Raw genomic sequence first — 17,598 nt, 5'->3', positions numbered from 1 at the left:
GTGTGTTGTATATAAATTTAATTTCATAAGAAATAAAATTCAAATTAAAAAAAATAAAATAAATACTTTTATTTTTATCTTTTTAAACCATTCCATCAAGCAAAAAATAAAACTTGCAAATAATTTATATCATTAAAATCCCCCTGAATAAATGCGCTGCATGCAATCCGCAATTTGCATATAGATACTTTTTAGATCCATAACAAAGATGTTTGAATCGATTATAAAGTGCTAAATTGATTGCATTTTGCCTATATTTCTTGATTGAACACATTTAGAAATAAAAACATTTAAAAATAAAAAATAAATTATTTTTAATTGAAAATGAGGTCTTTGTAATTAGACAAAAGGTAGTAAATGGAAGTCCTGCAGCTTGTTGCTGTCCTCACTACAGTTGTGCGGTCAGCTCGTTCAAAGTTTGCTTTTACAATTTCATAGTAGCGGCCATCACTGCAATAAACAATTGGTTTTCACATTAATTATATTTTTAGTCACTCTCAGCAATAAATTGCTTGATAATAATATTAATGATAATAATAAATAAGATTAAAATATTTTAGGTAGTTTTATATATTTTTTATTTTGTATATTCTATTTCATTACATATTCTTTAAAATTCAAAAACGACCAATTAAGAACTTTAAGATATGAATAATTTCAATAGGCTGATTCTAAAGACTACATAAATATTGAAATTCCCTTAGTAAATTCAATTTTTCAACAATCATATGGGGATTCTTTCACGCCAAAAAAGCATGGAATCAGTCTTTGCTAAAATATATCAAATACCCAAATTTCATGTTGTTTACTCCTATTTCCTTCAAGGATTTAACCTAACAATATGAATCTTAAATACATTATAATATATTTATTTATTCAATAGAAACCTTCAATATTTTTACAAATTTCTTCTTTCCTAGTGATATCAAATGTTTATTCCACAAAGCCATATTTCTTATTCCATTCCCATTACACTTCCTTATAAAATAAATCTTTCAGTCTTGTTGAGAAGACTAGTTATCTTCCAATTACGATTTTCTAAACTATACCTCAATATTTTTTTTCTCAGTTTCTTTATGATGTTGAGTGAACCTAATTTGAAATAATTAAAGAATTTTTTGATAATATGGAACTTATGTCCAACTGAACCTACGGAGCCTTTAGGCCTTAGAAATTATTGCAAACATGAAACTTTTTGAAAACATGGGAAATATATTGCTGAAATTCTCAACACAGTATGAGTAATAGCCTAATCAATCATAAAAAATGTTTTTCTTACCTTAAAACAAGACTTTTCATTTTTAAACATTTTACTCGGAGTATGTCAATCGCTTTTTGTGATTTATCAGAAAATCTGAGGTTTTCTGGATCCCATCTGAGTTCTAATCGCTCAAGTTTAGGACAACTGTTCGCAATACCATCCATCAGTTGATCAACATGAATGTTTACACCGAGCCGTTCACGAGTGCCCATTATAAGGATTCTGTTATAAAACAATAAAAATAAAAGATAGGATGTAACAGGCCAGGATATTTATTATATCTTCCTTTATTAATACAAAATTTTACTTAAAAAATTAATAAAACTCAACTAGTTAGATCAGGCAGTTTATTCTCTCTTTTTTGGACTCTCTGTGTACAATATAAAAATTAGTGATTTTGAAAATTATAGTTATGTCTATACATATTTTCCTATTAATTGAGAGTCCATAAAATTCGTAATAAATTGTTTTAAAATTGTCTAAAAACTTGTTAAATAAACTTACTTGGCATTAGTAACAATAGGAAGTGCTGCCATCCACAGCTGATCAGTAATGTGAGGCATCCCAGATAGTGACAGCCCCAACAATTGATGACCGTGTCTGGTGAGGAACTTTTTTATCGCATCGTCTGACAAATTGTCAGATGCCTCTAGATCGAGAGCTATCAGGTTCCTTGTATTACCATTTTCTGTCCATGCTTTGAGTACCTGCACCATGAATAAAGTTTTATAATGTTATTACTTTTTTTTTTTAATTTGGTAAGTTATTAAAATGAAGAGGATGAATAAACACTGAAATTTTTTTACCTTAAAATTAATGAGAAATATAAATCGTATGATTATAGATGAACTATAGCTATTATAGTATCAAAGATCACTTATGTGCTATATCATAACTCTACAATTGTAGAAAATGCAAAACCAATGTTTACTGTGGAGATTACATCATTTTATACCAGAAGGGATTGTGAATTTTATTGGATTTAGGGATTTGGATAAATCAGTATAGATCTAATGTCAATGTTAAAATATCAATAAAATTATGTTTAATTTTTTTAAAAAATTCCTCAGGAGCAAATTAATTCGTGAAGAAAATAAATATAAACCAGAAACCCATCCTAAGTTTAATGTGAAACATGGATTCTGCCTTTGCTAGGAAGCTCAATAGATCTGAGGGTTAAGTGAGAAAATGATAACATCATGTACAATCTTAGAGTATATCACTTATTGCAAATTTAATCTAACAATCGGCTGGATCATGCAGTTAATATGAATGCGAAATGAAGATAATTAAAAAATCTTTCTAAAAATATATTAATAATTTTAACAGATTGATTCAGAAGGCCATAGACACATTGAAACTTGCTGAAGGCTCTCTGTATTATAAGTAAAAGTAGAAAGCATTAACTCATGGTCTTAAAAAGTTTTATTTTATGAATAAAATTCAAAAAGGATCATAAAACTCACTAAAGATAAAAAACAAAATACTAACGGAATCGTTGAAACCATTAATTTGACCAGCTCTTAGGAATCTTAAACCAGGAATTCTGGTAAGCATATCAATAAGGCATTCTGTAGAAAGATCTGTTGCGGTCACGTCCAATTCTAGTATAGAGCTCTTCTCCCATTCAACTGCCATGACATGTTCACTCTTAAGACCTAAAGTATTAACAGAAAATAAAACAATTACCATTACAGTAAAAAATGAGAAAGAGTATTTTAACGTCTGATTATTTTAGTTGTAAAATAAATATAAAAGAATTTAGAAAGGAGGCACTGACTAGTTTGATTCATCAAAAGGCATCTGAGACGACGACTTCTTTGGAAAAGGGTCTTCATTGTTGAGCCTGTAACTTTATTGCAGAAGTTGACAGCTAAGCATTCTAACTGAAAAAATTTGTTCATATTTGTTACTTAAATTAAAATTGATCCTTATCTATTTAGTCTTAATAAACCCATAAATAACTCCTATTTATGAAAAAAAAATAGATAAGTTGAATCATTTAAAAATTACTTTTTAACTCACTTAATGTAGATATCAATATGAATATCTTAGTAAGACGTAATGAGAAAAAAATAAACTAAATTCCAGGATGGTCAGGAGCTTTAAAGGATTGTAAAAGAATGACTTTAGCTGTGATGTATGACCATATTTATGACCATTACATTTATCAAATGGTTCAACAAAGAATTTTATTCTGAATAAAAAAATCGTACAAATTGAACTGTTAGATGAGAATTTTATTAAAATTCAAATAAACTTTGAGGCATTGATAAACATGATTCTACAGATTATTTAGAAAATTAGGATTAATATGTTTTCAAAGTTTTTTTTAGTTTTTTTTTACAGAGTTATTACTCTTTTTAACACATACAGGAAAAATATGTGAAATAGGAGGTAGAGAGTAAGTTTTAAAATAATTTGTAAAAATATTAAAAAATGATTAACAGGAAAATATAAAATGTATATATGTACATTAAAAGCAATTTTGTATATTATAAAAAAAAAAAGAAAATTTGTGAAAACTTATGATGAGACATGGACTGGAAAAACTGTTAATGAATGTGAATCACCACTGTCACATTATTATACAAACATATTAAGGTAATTTGTAGATATAGCACAGAGATTGTCATTATGGAGAGGTGGATGCAGTGAACGGGAATGTGTAGCTAGACCAATGAAGGGGAGTGTTCCAAGAAACAAAGGACAGGTGGCTACCCTAACCTTGTAAACAATTTGAATATTTAGAGGGCATGAATACAAAAATGTTTCTATAAGCTTACAAATTGGTAACATTTAGTTGATTATGGAATATACATAGTGTATATTGAGAGCAGTAAAATTACCTGTATACAGTTTGAACTAAAAGCATCTATATGACTGTCATCTATGAAATTGATGCCAAAGAGATTAATAACTCGTAAATTTGGAGTTGCAGATTTCATTTTATGAACATTGATGACTTCATAAATTTCTTCCTCTTCTTCTTCCACTTTTTCATAAGTACCTAATTACAAAGAAAAATTAATTTTTCATTTGTCTTTGAACTAATACTGATTATAAGATTTTATGTACCTTACCAACAAGATGTAGAATTTCCAAACCATTAATAAAATTATAAATTTTCCTCATGAAACCTTCCATGAAGATGACTTCAGATAGGCATATACACATATATTTCAATTTAGTTGGGAATGTCTAAAAGTTTATCATTAACTTGTATTAAGAAGTAATTAGTACATTAAATATAGTCTGGTGTGAATTGCTTACAAAGAAATTACCTGAAGTTCAGAGAAATCATGAAGTTGCATAGCAGTTGAGAAGTCCAACAGCATGTGAGTGAGATTGGGACACTTATTGGCTAGTTCATGAAGGACAGTATGAGTGATCAGTTCAATCGGCAGTTCTATGTACCTTAAGGTTGGCCCGAACCGGATACTGAACAAAACAGGAAAATTAAACATTTTTTTAATATATATAATAATTATTAGTTATATTTTTAGAGAACAACAATCAAATCGTCAGAATAAAGATATTTCATTAGTATAATTTTATTTATATCTAGGATTTTAGAACAATAATTTTATTGAGATCTCTAATCTTAAATTTTCATCACTAGTGTAGTGGTATTTATATCAAATTTCTGCATTCTGAAATATCTTTGTTAATTATTTTGATTTGTTAAAACAATTGAATTTTGAATATTTTGAAAATTCGCATAGCAAAAATCATATCCCATCAGTAATTGTTAAATTTTGAAATTAAGAGCCTAGAAATTTTATTTCCTATTAATAGAATTCAAAGGAAAACAAATCCTATTGATTGTGATATGTTTTTTGACTCATAAAATACTTTTAAATAAAATAAGACTTATAAGTCGATTTTTAATACCTGTGAAATTAATTTTTTGTAGAGTTGATTGTGTATGTTCCTAATGTTATTAATTTTTTATGTTTTTAAAATGTTTATATTGATATTTTATATTTGTTTCTTGAGTTTTTATATATATTTTAAATTATTTTTATGTATGTTTTAAATTATTTTTAATGAAGTATTTACTGTTAATAGTAAATTCAACATGAGGAAATCGTCAAGAGGTGCAGTTTGACTTATGATTGAACCCTCCTAGAGGAGGTATAGACATATGTACAAAAGATAGATCTTCTCATATTAAATTAGAGTTATGCTTTAACTTGCTTTTATGTTTTAAATTGTTATTTAATTTATGCATTTGTTCAATTTTGTTTTACATTAAGTTAATTTTTATTAGTTTGTTTTAGTTTCATTGTCTCTTTTAAAGTTATTTATTGCATTAAATGTATTCTCTGTTATTACATAAGGATTTATTTCCTGTTGTTATAGTAAATAAATAAATCAAATAAACTCATATTTTCACTTCATAGAAGATATTTATTAGGACCATTATGATATAAATTGTTTTCGCTCACCTAATGAGGGCTAAGAGAGCCTCCAAACTTCCGACATGGAGACCAGAAACTTCAGGCCTAAGGGAGACAGCCTTCCAGAGCCTAGTGTCATAAGCAATAACTCTCCATTTTTTGCAAACCCTGGCCATCCGGCAAATTTCCCTATGGGTCAAGTAAGAGAAGATGTGCAGTAGAACCTTGTCCGGTAGCTTCTCGATTGTCTAGAGTCCATAATGACATATGGTAGAGAATATGTGGTAAGAAAAGTAGATTTTGTTAAAGATTATTCACAGATTAGTCAGTTCACAGAGCATTACTTTGAATTATTAATGAAAACATTCATAAATGACAGAAATACATTCATTGCAATTGGTTCCAAAGCAAGTTTTGGGAATACCTTTATCTAAGTAAGTGTATTAAATATTTATTAATTTTTTTTTTTTAATAAACATAATACAATACTATAACATACTTACGAAACTTTAGCAATGATTTAAATTGACTTCAGTTTCTTGTTAAAATTAAAGTTATGAGAAACTGTAATATTAATGTGCGTGGATACTCACTGTGTTCGCGAAGGGACTCCTCTTGATCCCAGACCCATCATCAATATACACTTGACTTCGCTCTACGGCCAACTGGCCCCATACCTACGTTTAACATGAGACATCTCAACTTAAAGTAGTGTTTCAATAATATTTAAGTCATTTTCGACAACTGGCTCAGTTCAACAACCCTCATGGTTCTCACGAAACTATTATTCATTCCTTTAAATGCAACTTGACTAAAGTTTGAAATTTGATATTGTTTTTGTAGCTAGTGTATAATTGTGATTTAAAATAGCCTGAACATGGTGATTCAGACTGTAACCAATGAAATGTTTATATTCACAAACTTTATTTATAATCTGATTAGATAATAGAAGATTCTTCTAAGCAATGATGAATAACTTATTCTCGAAATCATATTTCACTAAGTGATAATGGTATGAAAGGATCAATTCCTGTCTTGAGCTTATTTCTTGTTAAGTTTAGGAAAAATATCCAATGACAGCTAAACCAGAATTCTATCAATAAATGGATATGAGTATCACGAAAAAAGGAATTTTTTTTCAGATAAAACAAGTGCTTTGTTATAAATAAAAATAAAACATATATATATTCATGTAGATTTAATTTTTCTAGTTAATAGGATCAGGAGCATAAAATTATAAAATAAAAAGCTAGATTTCATTTAATGTAGCAATATAAAATGTTCAAAAGATAATAAGGCAAGAATGAATACTATAATTTATTCTTTTTCTACTTTGGCTCAACAACTTTCCTCATGATTCAAGAATTTTATTTATCCTTGTCAAATTTTTTGCAGTACTTCACACCCAGGTGTCACTAATTCTGTTATTTTCCAAAATCTTCTTCAGGATTTTCTTATTTTATTCAAGTATGTCCTGCACTTGGGTTGAATGTGGGGCAATATTTACCAATGAACTGGGAACTTAAGTATCAGAGAGTTGTGTTAATTCTTTAAAAGCAACATTACATTGCATGGCATTAAAAGAGATTTCTCAAAAAATAAGTCTCTTATCTATGTAAGGTTTTCGTATCCACATTATCCCTCCTACTTCATTCAGTTACCTATTACTTTGCAGTATCTTACAGATATGGATCATATCTAAGTCATCAAAATCTGTTTCCATGGCTTCTGTTCACTCCAAAACAACAAAGGAATGTTTCTTTCAAGAAGGTGATGACAGAAGTATTCATATATTTCATGACATTTTGACAGGTTGGAGCAGTTCCAGATCAAGAATATTTTAGAATACATGAGAAATTCTACTTTTCAAGAACATTTTAACTTAATTTAAACGTTTTAGGGTGGAATAAAAAATTATTACAATTATTAGTTTTTCTTTAAATCCAACTTAAGGGCCATAAAGAAGTTCCTAGAAGATGAAAATTTTTCCTAGAAAAAAAACAATCAAGTGCAGAAATACAAAAAACTAAAATAAATCCATCCTGGACGATCCGACAGAATCAAAACTGGTGCAGGGGAATCTTTGAGTTTTGTAATTTAGAAAAACTATATCATAGGTGATTATTTTTATTTGACCCTTCTAATTTAAAAAAAAATAAAAGAATCAAAAAAAATTTTTTGCCCAACTCCTGTCATCTTTTCTGTTTAAACTTTCATAGGTCAAATATCTTTCAAGCCTACTAAATAGGTTGCTATAATTCATTCTGGAGGAAAAATCTAAAATTTTCTCTAGGTTTCTCCACTACTATGGAGATTATTCAAATACTTTTGAGCATGATAACCTCTTTGGTTATTGTTTTACTAGAATTTGCTTTTTGAAGGAGGTTCTCAAAATTGAAAGAATATGAAAAATCGACCATTCAAAGTGGTACTTTTGGTCAGTCAATTTTATCAGATTTTGTCAATTTTTAAGTTGCTGTCGCATTCTCGGTTATACCCACCTTAAATATTTTTGCTAATATTTAAATATTAATGACCATTTTCCGTTGCTTGGTTATTTGGACACAGTGAACCACAGAACCTTTATTTCTTTCAAAACTCGGATTCAAAATTTAGCACGATCAGAATGGTTTCCCTTACTGTATATATTCCATATATAGTAACGAAAAGTAAAAACGGTGGAAATTGGTCCAAGTTGCGCGTTTTTCTAGAAGATCTTAGTTTAAGTGGGAATGAAAATACTCAACTGGAAGTTAATAAAAAAGAAAAATGTATTTATTCTGGAAATAAGGTAAGCTAGTTGACCGATCTTGTAATACAAAGTTCAGTTGTTGAGGACAGAAACCCATGAGATCCATTTGGGTACCGGGCTTTAGTTCGGAAACCTTAGCCAAAGGTCAAGGCAGAACAGAAGTTTTCAAGGGATTGAAAAAAAAAAAAAGCCTCGTTTTAGGAACTTTGTGTCCATTTTGATCTTTGTGTTAGTAGTGTATATACATGAGACCGTTGTAGCTGAAGCAGTAAATAAGTCACTTAAGCGACCGCATGTCTGCAACGGTGCCGGTTCGTTTCCCGTCTGGGCAGTGTTGAATTTTATTACTCGGTGGGCCCACGGAATGAAAACTCGATCCACCCGTTCTGCTTAGATAGGTTGGTTACCTAAAGGATAACACCAGCAAACTGGTCGTGCTGCCTGATGTATAATTCCAAAATTAGGATAAATCATATGACGCCTTAGTAAGAAATGAGTATTTAAAATCAAAACTTCAACTTGAGACAGCTTGGTTTTTACTTTTCATCTTGATATATATTAACTAATTTTGTTTATATCGACTGATTACTAAACCCACCTCACCATCCGATTTAGATAAGTACAAAGAGTATGTATGGCCGTTATTGAAATCATTGTACAATAGCTCGACGCATAAAACCCATCCCATTAACATAAAGCTGCTAATCATAATACAAATTGGTTTCTCTCACACTTTACATGGAAATGCATTTCTGGTAGCATTGAACATTTTAGTAATTAGTTAGATTTTGTACTATATTAAGATTTCTTAATGTAATTAAGAACCATATTTGGTCTTTTTTCATGTTTCTGACCTCTAACTGCTAAAAGTTAGATCCTATTGAAAAAGTTACAATACAACAGATTAAAAAACAGAAAATTCAGCGTCAAAGGAGTACCACAACGTAATAGCTACCCTGAAGTGGTATGAAGTCCATATTCAACCAGAAGAGGTTGATTTTGAAGTCCATATTCAACCAAAAGAGGTTGATTATAAAGTCCATATTAAACCAGAAGAAGTCCATATTCAACCAAAAGAGGTTGATTATGCCAAATGAAGTTCATATTCAACTAGAAGAGGTTGATTATACCACTTGAAGAACTTATTACTTTATGGTAATTGTTCGACATCGAATTTAAGGTTCTTTAATATATGTCGGTAGGTCAGAGAGATGTAGACTTCATCAACTATTTGGTTAACGGATTTATGTTGTAAATTTTGGATCTTTTAAATTAGAGAGTAAAGATCGCATTCCTTTCTTCACCATTTCAATGTAGTTTACCGGGTTCCCTGTTCAATTCAAAGTTATGATACTTCTTACTTCTGCGAAACTAAAAACCAACTGAAAACTGTATTTCTCCCTCATGAAATTGTTATCACTTTCCGTAACCCTTTAATGTGTTGAATTTACAAATTTTTCACTAGGATCTATCGTTCAGGATTTGTAAGTGAATAAAAAAAAAGAAAGACCTAAAATTTGGCAATTTATTTCTTGATCAAACTAATTAGCTGTTTAGAAGCTGTTTTAGGACCGCTAGAAATGCGTTGCTGTTTACGCTTTGACTCATATATAGTATTGTATCTCAGTGTGAGATGGCAACACTGCGTGGGCAACACTGAGAAGGAGAGCGAGGGAAGGTTTTTTGGTGTTTGTCGAGAACAGTGTTAATAAAAGTGAGAGTGCGTATAATTAATTATCTTAGTTCGCTGAAAGTTATATTAGTTGTAATTTGACTTCTGAGTTGTGAGGGACTCTTTCTGTTAATATTGAGATTATTCTGTAAGCATTAATGTAAGTGTTTAAGATAATATAATAGTGAGGTTTTGTTTATTCTTCATCTCTCTTATTTCTCCTTTTTTGTAAAAAAAAGACTATAGCCCCTACACTCAGTTTTTACAAAAATTGAAAAAAATCCCATTTTTGGTTAACAGTATACTAGATTATATTTGCCCAAATAATAAGTTATGGTAATCATTCGAATTTAATTTGTTATACTATAAATGTTTCGCTAGGATGAAACGTTTAGGAGTTATAGGCGGAAAACAAGTAAAAATACCTAATTAGTTACTTGATTCAATCAATCAACTAATTAACGAGATTTTTACGATCGACAGAAATGCATTTTACGTATTAAGTGTGGAATAAACTAATTTTTAAAATTATTCTGTTTTATAAATTTGGTATAAAATAAAAAGGTAAGCTATTTGTGCCTATTTCTGAAAACAATGGTCTAATTTGGGATGTAGGGATATCTGGTTCCGTACAGGCCAATACATGGAAGTTTTCTGTCACTGGTCTGCAACAGTTTTAACATAAAATACAAAATAATTTTGTCAAATACTTACACTATTTATAGATTTTGAAAATTGTATGTAAATTTTGAAAGACCTTTTCAGGTGTGGTAAAAAGATAAGAGGATTCTTTAACATTTAAAAATGTTTTTTATTTTATAAATCATTGTTCTTTTATTGAATGTGGTTTTATGACTCGATAAAGTTGACAATATTAAAATATAATATTTATGAAAAATATCCTGTTAATAATACATTTACATGCATGCATTAAATGTTTGGATTGATAAATAGCCGATTTATTGGAAGATGCTTAAATTTAAATTGGCGCCTGTGAAAAGCTTATTTTGAAATTTAAAAGCTTAAGATAGAAAGGTTATATTTACGACTCTCGGTACATATTTCTGGGTTGGGCCAAAATCACTTTCAAGTTTAATAATTATACAACGGTTCATATTATCATACGGTGCTTAAAAAATACATCCAATCCTAAATCAGAGATCAGTCAATATTATGACGAAGAAAGAGGAATAAATTGTTTCTTTTCATGTATCAATGATAAATATATGATTATAAACACGAAATGTAATTTATCAGGAGTTTTAAAACAACATGTTGCATTTACGCACATTCCCTGATTTTACTTTTCTTAATTACATAACCAATTGCGTTATTCTTCAACTAATTACATCGAGCAGTTTTGTCTTAATGATTCCGAAGGCGTCTAGAGATGCACTCGTTATTGAGAATATTATTATAAATCAAATTTTTCTCCACAAGCTGATTAATGTGTTTGATTCGGTTCAGCGATTCCAATTGTAAAAACGAAAATCATATTGAAAGCGAATACGATTTTAAAAACCATGCTCGAGATAGGAAGAACAATGAACTTGGAAAGGAAAATTATAATTTTGTGTCTAAAAAAGATTCTAAAATATCTTTGGCATATAATCAAAACTATCAATTTGCTGCCAATAGAAGGGGTTTATCGTTACTTCTATGTTAAGGTGTTATGGGATTTTATATCAGTTTGTTAAACCCAAAGTTTTTCGAATGATTTGGAGCTATAATTTTTTTTTTATCACTAAGTCAGTTGTTTTCGATAAAATAGTTACTTACAGATAATAAAATTTGCTAAAAACTTCCAATAATTGTTTAAATGCTAATTTCAGCTTACCTTAAGAAAATAAATTAAAAAATCAGTTTGAGGCCTTTTTTATTTGGAAAATAGTAGACGAACGAACATTTCAAAAAATGTCATTCTATTATCATTAAACAATTCTTCAGAAATGATTGTAACTGTGGGTTATCCAATATCTAGGTAAACATGAAACTTGAACTCCCACTGCACATCATAAATCTCGCGGCACTCTTGGCACATCGTATCATGAGAGCTGTTGAACTATGAGACACCTGCCTTTTAAAAAACCGGGATACCAACATCGTCGCACATGACGGGTCCAAACTCTTGTGGATCTCGAAGATGTTACAGGACACCTTTGCAGGGCGGCTGTCGTAGTACTCCCAGCAACACAGTATTTTGTGCTCCCGCTGCCAAGAAACCAAACAGAAATAGATCCTAATAATCTAGCAGATATGCATAAGTTAAATTACGGACGTAAGCATAAAATAATTCACATCCTTGCCTAAGTATCGAGGATGTGAAAAAAAAAATTGTCTGAAATTTTTATACATACTTAAAAAGTGAAAGTTTGAAGGTCTAGAACTTTTTCCTACTAACATTAGTAATTTCCTGATCGGAGAGAATTTTTAGAATTATTGAGGGGTCTATAAGAACTCTGAACAGAAAAGTTCGTTTTCAATCAAAAGTTTGTCCAAAATTTTCAGAAATCCGTAAAAAAAAAGACATGGAGTTCAAAGAAATCATTCCTCTTAATAACATTAGTGATTCTCTTGATAGAAATAATAATTAGAACTATAAATAATATTTAGAATCATTTCTGTATCAATTTTGTGCGCTTCATTTCAAAACTGTTTCAAAAGGCTCATCTTTTAAACTTGAAAAACGATATTAATGAGAAAGGTAGTTCAGTTAACATATGAGATTCCACTTTCAAATTAATTTTGTATTGGTTTGAATTTTAATTGACAAACGATGATTGAAATACTAACAGTGGTGACAGTCAAAATTTTTCCATGATTAATATTCCAATTATAAATTTAGGCAAAAAGATTGTCAATAAAATTAAATAAAAAATCTCCCTAATAAAATTAAATAAATGATACAGGAAAGAAAATTGATTTAAATAACTAAAATAAAACTATTTCCTGTTTTTTAATTATGATAATTTTTTAAAGTAGTACTTATAAATTATTAAAAACTTCTGATACAAAGAAAATTAAAAAAAAATTAAATATAACTTTTAATAGAATATGAAATATTGATTAAATATATATTAAAAAGAGTTATTTTCAGTTTTATTTTCCTTGATGTAACATTAAATGGAATATAAAAAAAATATTATTAACAAATAAAAATTATGTATAAATATGTAATATATATTATGAATGATTTATTCATTTATCAATAAACCAACTATAAATCAAATAAAATTATCTAGCAGTGATGGTGGTAAAGTAATTTTAATATTTAATTTTATTAATGGTTAATATTAAATTTATATAAAAAAAAAAGAATGTATATTTTTCTATTTATGTTAAGTTAATTCTAGTATATTATACAATGAATAGGAAATGATATGGAGAGTATAAATCATTAAAAAAAATATATTTTCAGTTGGAAGTTTGAGTTGGATTTTGCTCTAATAAAAAATAACATAAGAAATAAGGTTTGGGAGATGAAATTTACCTACTGATTCTGTAGAAGCTATTTGGAAGACTAGGATCAGTTTATAAATAGATTCCCCACCAACCATTCTCTGTTATGATAATGATTCCGAAAAGTATTTAAGGGACTGAATACTTTTTGTATTTATTTATTTGTATAAATATGTAATAGTTATCAAGACATTGAAAACAGCTTTAAATTAAACAACTTTAAATAAAGGTATTCCTTATTAGTGAAAGGTGCATTTGGAATTAATAATTAAAATTATAAAAACCATGCAATCCTATTAGTGTTATTTGGTTAGAATACAATTATCCTTTAAAACACATTAAATAAAAATTACCTGTATTGACTAAACTTCAAATGAAAACATTTAGTTAATCGATGGAGCAAAGTTTCAGGGGTTGGTTTATTCGTTTTGAAAGCAGAATAGTCATACAAAGTATATTCAGGGATTTTCTTTTTAAATTAATTTTTATTATTATTTTCTACTTTCATATTCATATGCTTTTATGACATATCAAACAGTAATAATATAACACAAAATTTAAAAATATACTAAAAAAAAAAAATAATGTGAGGAAACATTAACGTTTATAAATGATGTTTATTTTTTTACAAATAGAAATTCTACATTATCAAAAATCCCATTCAATAAAGTGTAGAACAACCAATAGAATTTTTTTTTTCAATATTCTTTTGGTGTATAAGCTCCTAAAAATTATGGGAGCATAGTTAAACTGTATATTTTCTAGTCTAATGTTTAAAATAATAATTTAGAAAGGCCTAGAACAGGCCATGGTTTTAATTTTACATTGTACATTAAAATTTAACATTCAATAACTGCAAACACATATATTATCTATATGTTTCGTAGTAAAATAATGTATTATAATTTATTTAGAGATGTAATATAAGATATTAATATGTATATGTATGTATATATATATTAAAGGAGTAGCATTGGACAATAAGGAATAAAGCGATTATAATTTCAATTTCCTAGTTCAGATTCAGGTCAAGTGCATACATAGCCACAACAAGGTACATCTTTATCCACTTTTAATTGAACCTGAATTAGGAAATAAACAATATAGATGTTATTTTTCAAACATTATTATCATTACTCTATAGTTAAAAATAAAATACAATAACTGGAATAAATATTAGATTTAAATAATTTTTTTTTCAAATAATTGTTCAAATTTTCTCTTATTATAAATTTATTAATAAAGTATATTATTAGATTTTGTGTCATATTTTCAGATGGAAATTTCATGAATACTAAGATTGTAAATTAAGACTTACTTTTTGATGAAAAAAAAAACAAAACTAAAAATACTCCAAACTTCTCATTATAAATATTAAAAATTAGGAGAAAGTTTGTATGAAATTTTTCTGCTAAGGTCAATCCTTGAAATCTTGACATTTTTTACTGTGAAATATACCTTATGGTAAAATGCACGAATATCTAAAAACTGACGAAAGGAAAAATAAATAAAACAAATCACAAATAATTCAATAGGGAAACGTAGACTGGCACAATCTGATTTCGATCATCTGAAAAGGAACATGTTATATTCAAACTTACTGTTGTACGTCTTGTAAACAACAGATCCACAGTTCTGAGACTCAATGCTTTCTATACAAAAAATAAGTATTAAAAAAAAAAATGAATCTAGGTTGTAGATGTTTAAGAAAAATTATTAAAGCACCTCTTAGATCTGGTGTAACTTTCACTAATACAAAAATAAATTAAATATGAAACACAAGACAATAGTATAAAATTTATTCATATAGAACAGACAATCAGCAGAACTTTTCTGTTGATATTTTCTGGTGGTTGCTCGTAATATGAAAGAATTTTTTTTTTATAATGATAAGTGTTTGATGACAGATTAGAGTTGATGAGTCTAAATGTGTGGTATTTAGTATACAGTGTTAATGTATATATTTCAGAATGCTTAAATTAACTAGTTACTTAAAGACTGATTTTTATAAATATGAACTCATTGTTGAGAAGGCAAAATAAAATGAAAAGAAGGATCAGGAGGGTATATATCAAAGAAAAAATAATTTTTTTAAACATATTGTTTGGTTTAGTTTTAAATAGTGTTCAAATCTGCCACCTTAAAAAGGCATTCATTGGTGCTGAAAAAGAAATCTGCTAACCATAAATCCATCAATTTGAATTCTCATGTATGTAGTATGGATTTATTTTAAACAAAATTTTTAACTTCTAACAATATTGACACAATTATCAGCCAGACTTCAATATTTTGTTAATCCGACTATTAAACATATTTACTGTTGGCAAATGATAGTTATATATTAGCCAACCAGTAGAAATCAAGCTACATAAATTATAAGTAAAACGTATAATTATTACAAAATGTTTGTTTATAACTGTTTATTGTGGAAAAAAACAAACAAATGTTTCAGTAAATTAAAAAGATTTAATTATATTTTTATAATTAAATTAACCAAAAAATCTTTAATACATAACCTTATAACTTGTTTGTAAGTGGTTTTATTATTAAAATAAAATAAATTGTATCCAATTAAGTCTTAACAATCTTTTTCAATACTTTAAATGACCAACTCGTAGGCCAACCTTGTCATCCTCACGGATAATCATAACTATTAATTCACTAAATTTTTGCAGGCTATTCTGCCTATTTTTAAGAAAATTAATTAAACTGACCAATGCATGTCAAATATAAATACTTTTAATTGCAATTAATCTAAATACTGATATCACTCACTGATCAACAATATTATTTTGAATATAAAATAATATTTTTGATAACTTATGAGGTTGATTTGACTAATTTTATTAGACCTGGGCATAATAGCCTGCAACAATTTTTAATTGTTGAATGTGAGGCTGTGAATTTATAATTAAGATTGTCCTTGAAGATGGCCAGGTTGGCCAAAACGTTGGACATCTAAAGTATTAATAAAGAATGTTGAGACTTAATTGGATACAACTTATATTATTTAAATATCATAAAAATATTCCAACTAAAGGTCAGGTAATTAAATTAACCAAAAAAATATTCTTACTAAAGGACAGATATATGTTTATGGGTCAGTTACTAGATTCAATGTCATATGTACAGTTAAGACAACAAACAGTTAGCGTTTAAACTAAAACAGACCCACTGTTGATAATATTTTAATGTCCTTCAAATTTTTTGTCTTAGAGTTATTATATAAAATAAATAGGCTTAAATGTTTCATAGTTTACCATTGCACATTTTGAAGTTTTAAATTTGTTCAGAAAACTAAATTTTTGTTAATTTTTTTAAGTGAATAAAATTATTTGTAACATATTCCCCACTGACCATTTCTTATTGAAAATAATCACTCTGATATATAATGTATTATTATTGTAATGAATAAATAATAGCCATAAATTAAAAAAAGAAAATTGTAATTTTGTCAACTTAAAAAACATTTTGTAGTAGTTTTTAATTCTTATTTATGTTCCATGATTTTCTGAGAATGTTAGCAATTGGCATTTAACTTTAACCTAAACTGAAACTTATCCTGTTTCCTTAAGGTATGTTTTTATATAAAGCCAGTTGACCAATTTGGGTATGCATGCACTTCCACTGTATAAGATTAGGTTACTCATGCTAGTGGACTAGGTTTGATTTTAAATTTTAGTGATGCTAATGTATGGCAAAATCTGAAGAGACTTGAAAGAGGAGCGAGACAAAATTGTTAAAATTCATAGAATTATGTAAAATAAAATAGATTCTATGGAATTTCCATAAAAATGAGTTTTTTTTGTGACAAGGCCTAATCAATAGTTTCTGACACTCTATAAAAGTGCTATATAAAAAATATTACTGAGTTTCTTTGCCATAATTAATTTAATATCCAATCCCTTTCCATTTTTCTTTTCTTTTTTGTTTTTAATATTTTTTTAATTTTTCTTTATTGCATTCAAAGATATAATCAACACACAAGTCATAATATTAATTCCTTCTTGCAACATGGAAATACTGTTGAATAAATATTCTGTATCATTTA

At 28.0% G+C, this 17,598-nt stretch overlaps 1 protein-coding gene across 8 annotated transcripts in view; it reads right to left on the bottom strand.

Annotated features, from left to right (window-relative positions):
* Nucleotides 1-44: 44 nt before the first annotated feature.
* FipoQ (F-box/LRR-repeat protein FipoQ) overlaps nucleotides 45-17,598 on the bottom strand; it is a 71,638-nt gene continuing 54,084 nt past the window's right edge. For 4 of the 8 annotated variants that reach the window (XM_067045357.1, XM_067045356.1, XM_014434527.3 and 1 more), the window contains exons 3-11: nucleotides 5,713-5,912; nucleotides 4,546-4,702; nucleotides 4,345-4,462; nucleotides 4,111-4,271; nucleotides 3,042-3,147; nucleotides 2,753-2,919; nucleotides 1,766-1,968; nucleotides 1,280-1,483; nucleotides 45-450 (exon numbers count right to left, since the gene is read on the bottom strand). In XM_067045357.1, the coding sequence (XP_066901458.1) occupies nucleotides 315-450; nucleotides 1,280-1,483; nucleotides 1,766-1,968; nucleotides 2,753-2,919; nucleotides 3,042-3,147; nucleotides 4,111-4,271; nucleotides 4,345-4,462; nucleotides 4,546-4,702; nucleotides 5,713-5,912 (1,452 nt within the window). In that variant the 3' untranslated portion in view covers nucleotides 45-314. Of the gene's footprint in view, nucleotides 451-1,279; nucleotides 1,484-1,765; nucleotides 1,969-2,752; nucleotides 2,920-3,041; nucleotides 3,148-4,110; nucleotides 4,272-4,344; nucleotides 4,463-4,545; nucleotides 4,703-5,712; nucleotides 5,913-6,257; nucleotides 6,342-12,189; nucleotides 12,598-13,578; nucleotides 13,597-15,148; nucleotides 15,200-17,598 lie in introns of those variants that run through there. The other 4 variants (XM_014434526.3, XM_014434525.2, XM_067045358.1 and 1 more) reach the window with 3 other exon arrangements.

This window comes from Halyomorpha halys, unplaced genomic scaffold (assembly GCF_000696795.3).
Source record: "Halyomorpha halys isolate HHAL.00 unplaced genomic scaffold, Hhal_1.1 Scaffold1388.1, whole genome shotgun sequence".
NCBI classification, from domain to species: domain Eukaryota; kingdom Metazoa; phylum Arthropoda; class Insecta; order Hemiptera; family Pentatomidae; genus Halyomorpha; species Halyomorpha halys.
Note: the sequence above shows the minus strand (reverse complement) of the source record. Positions and strands in the feature narration are given on the sequence as shown.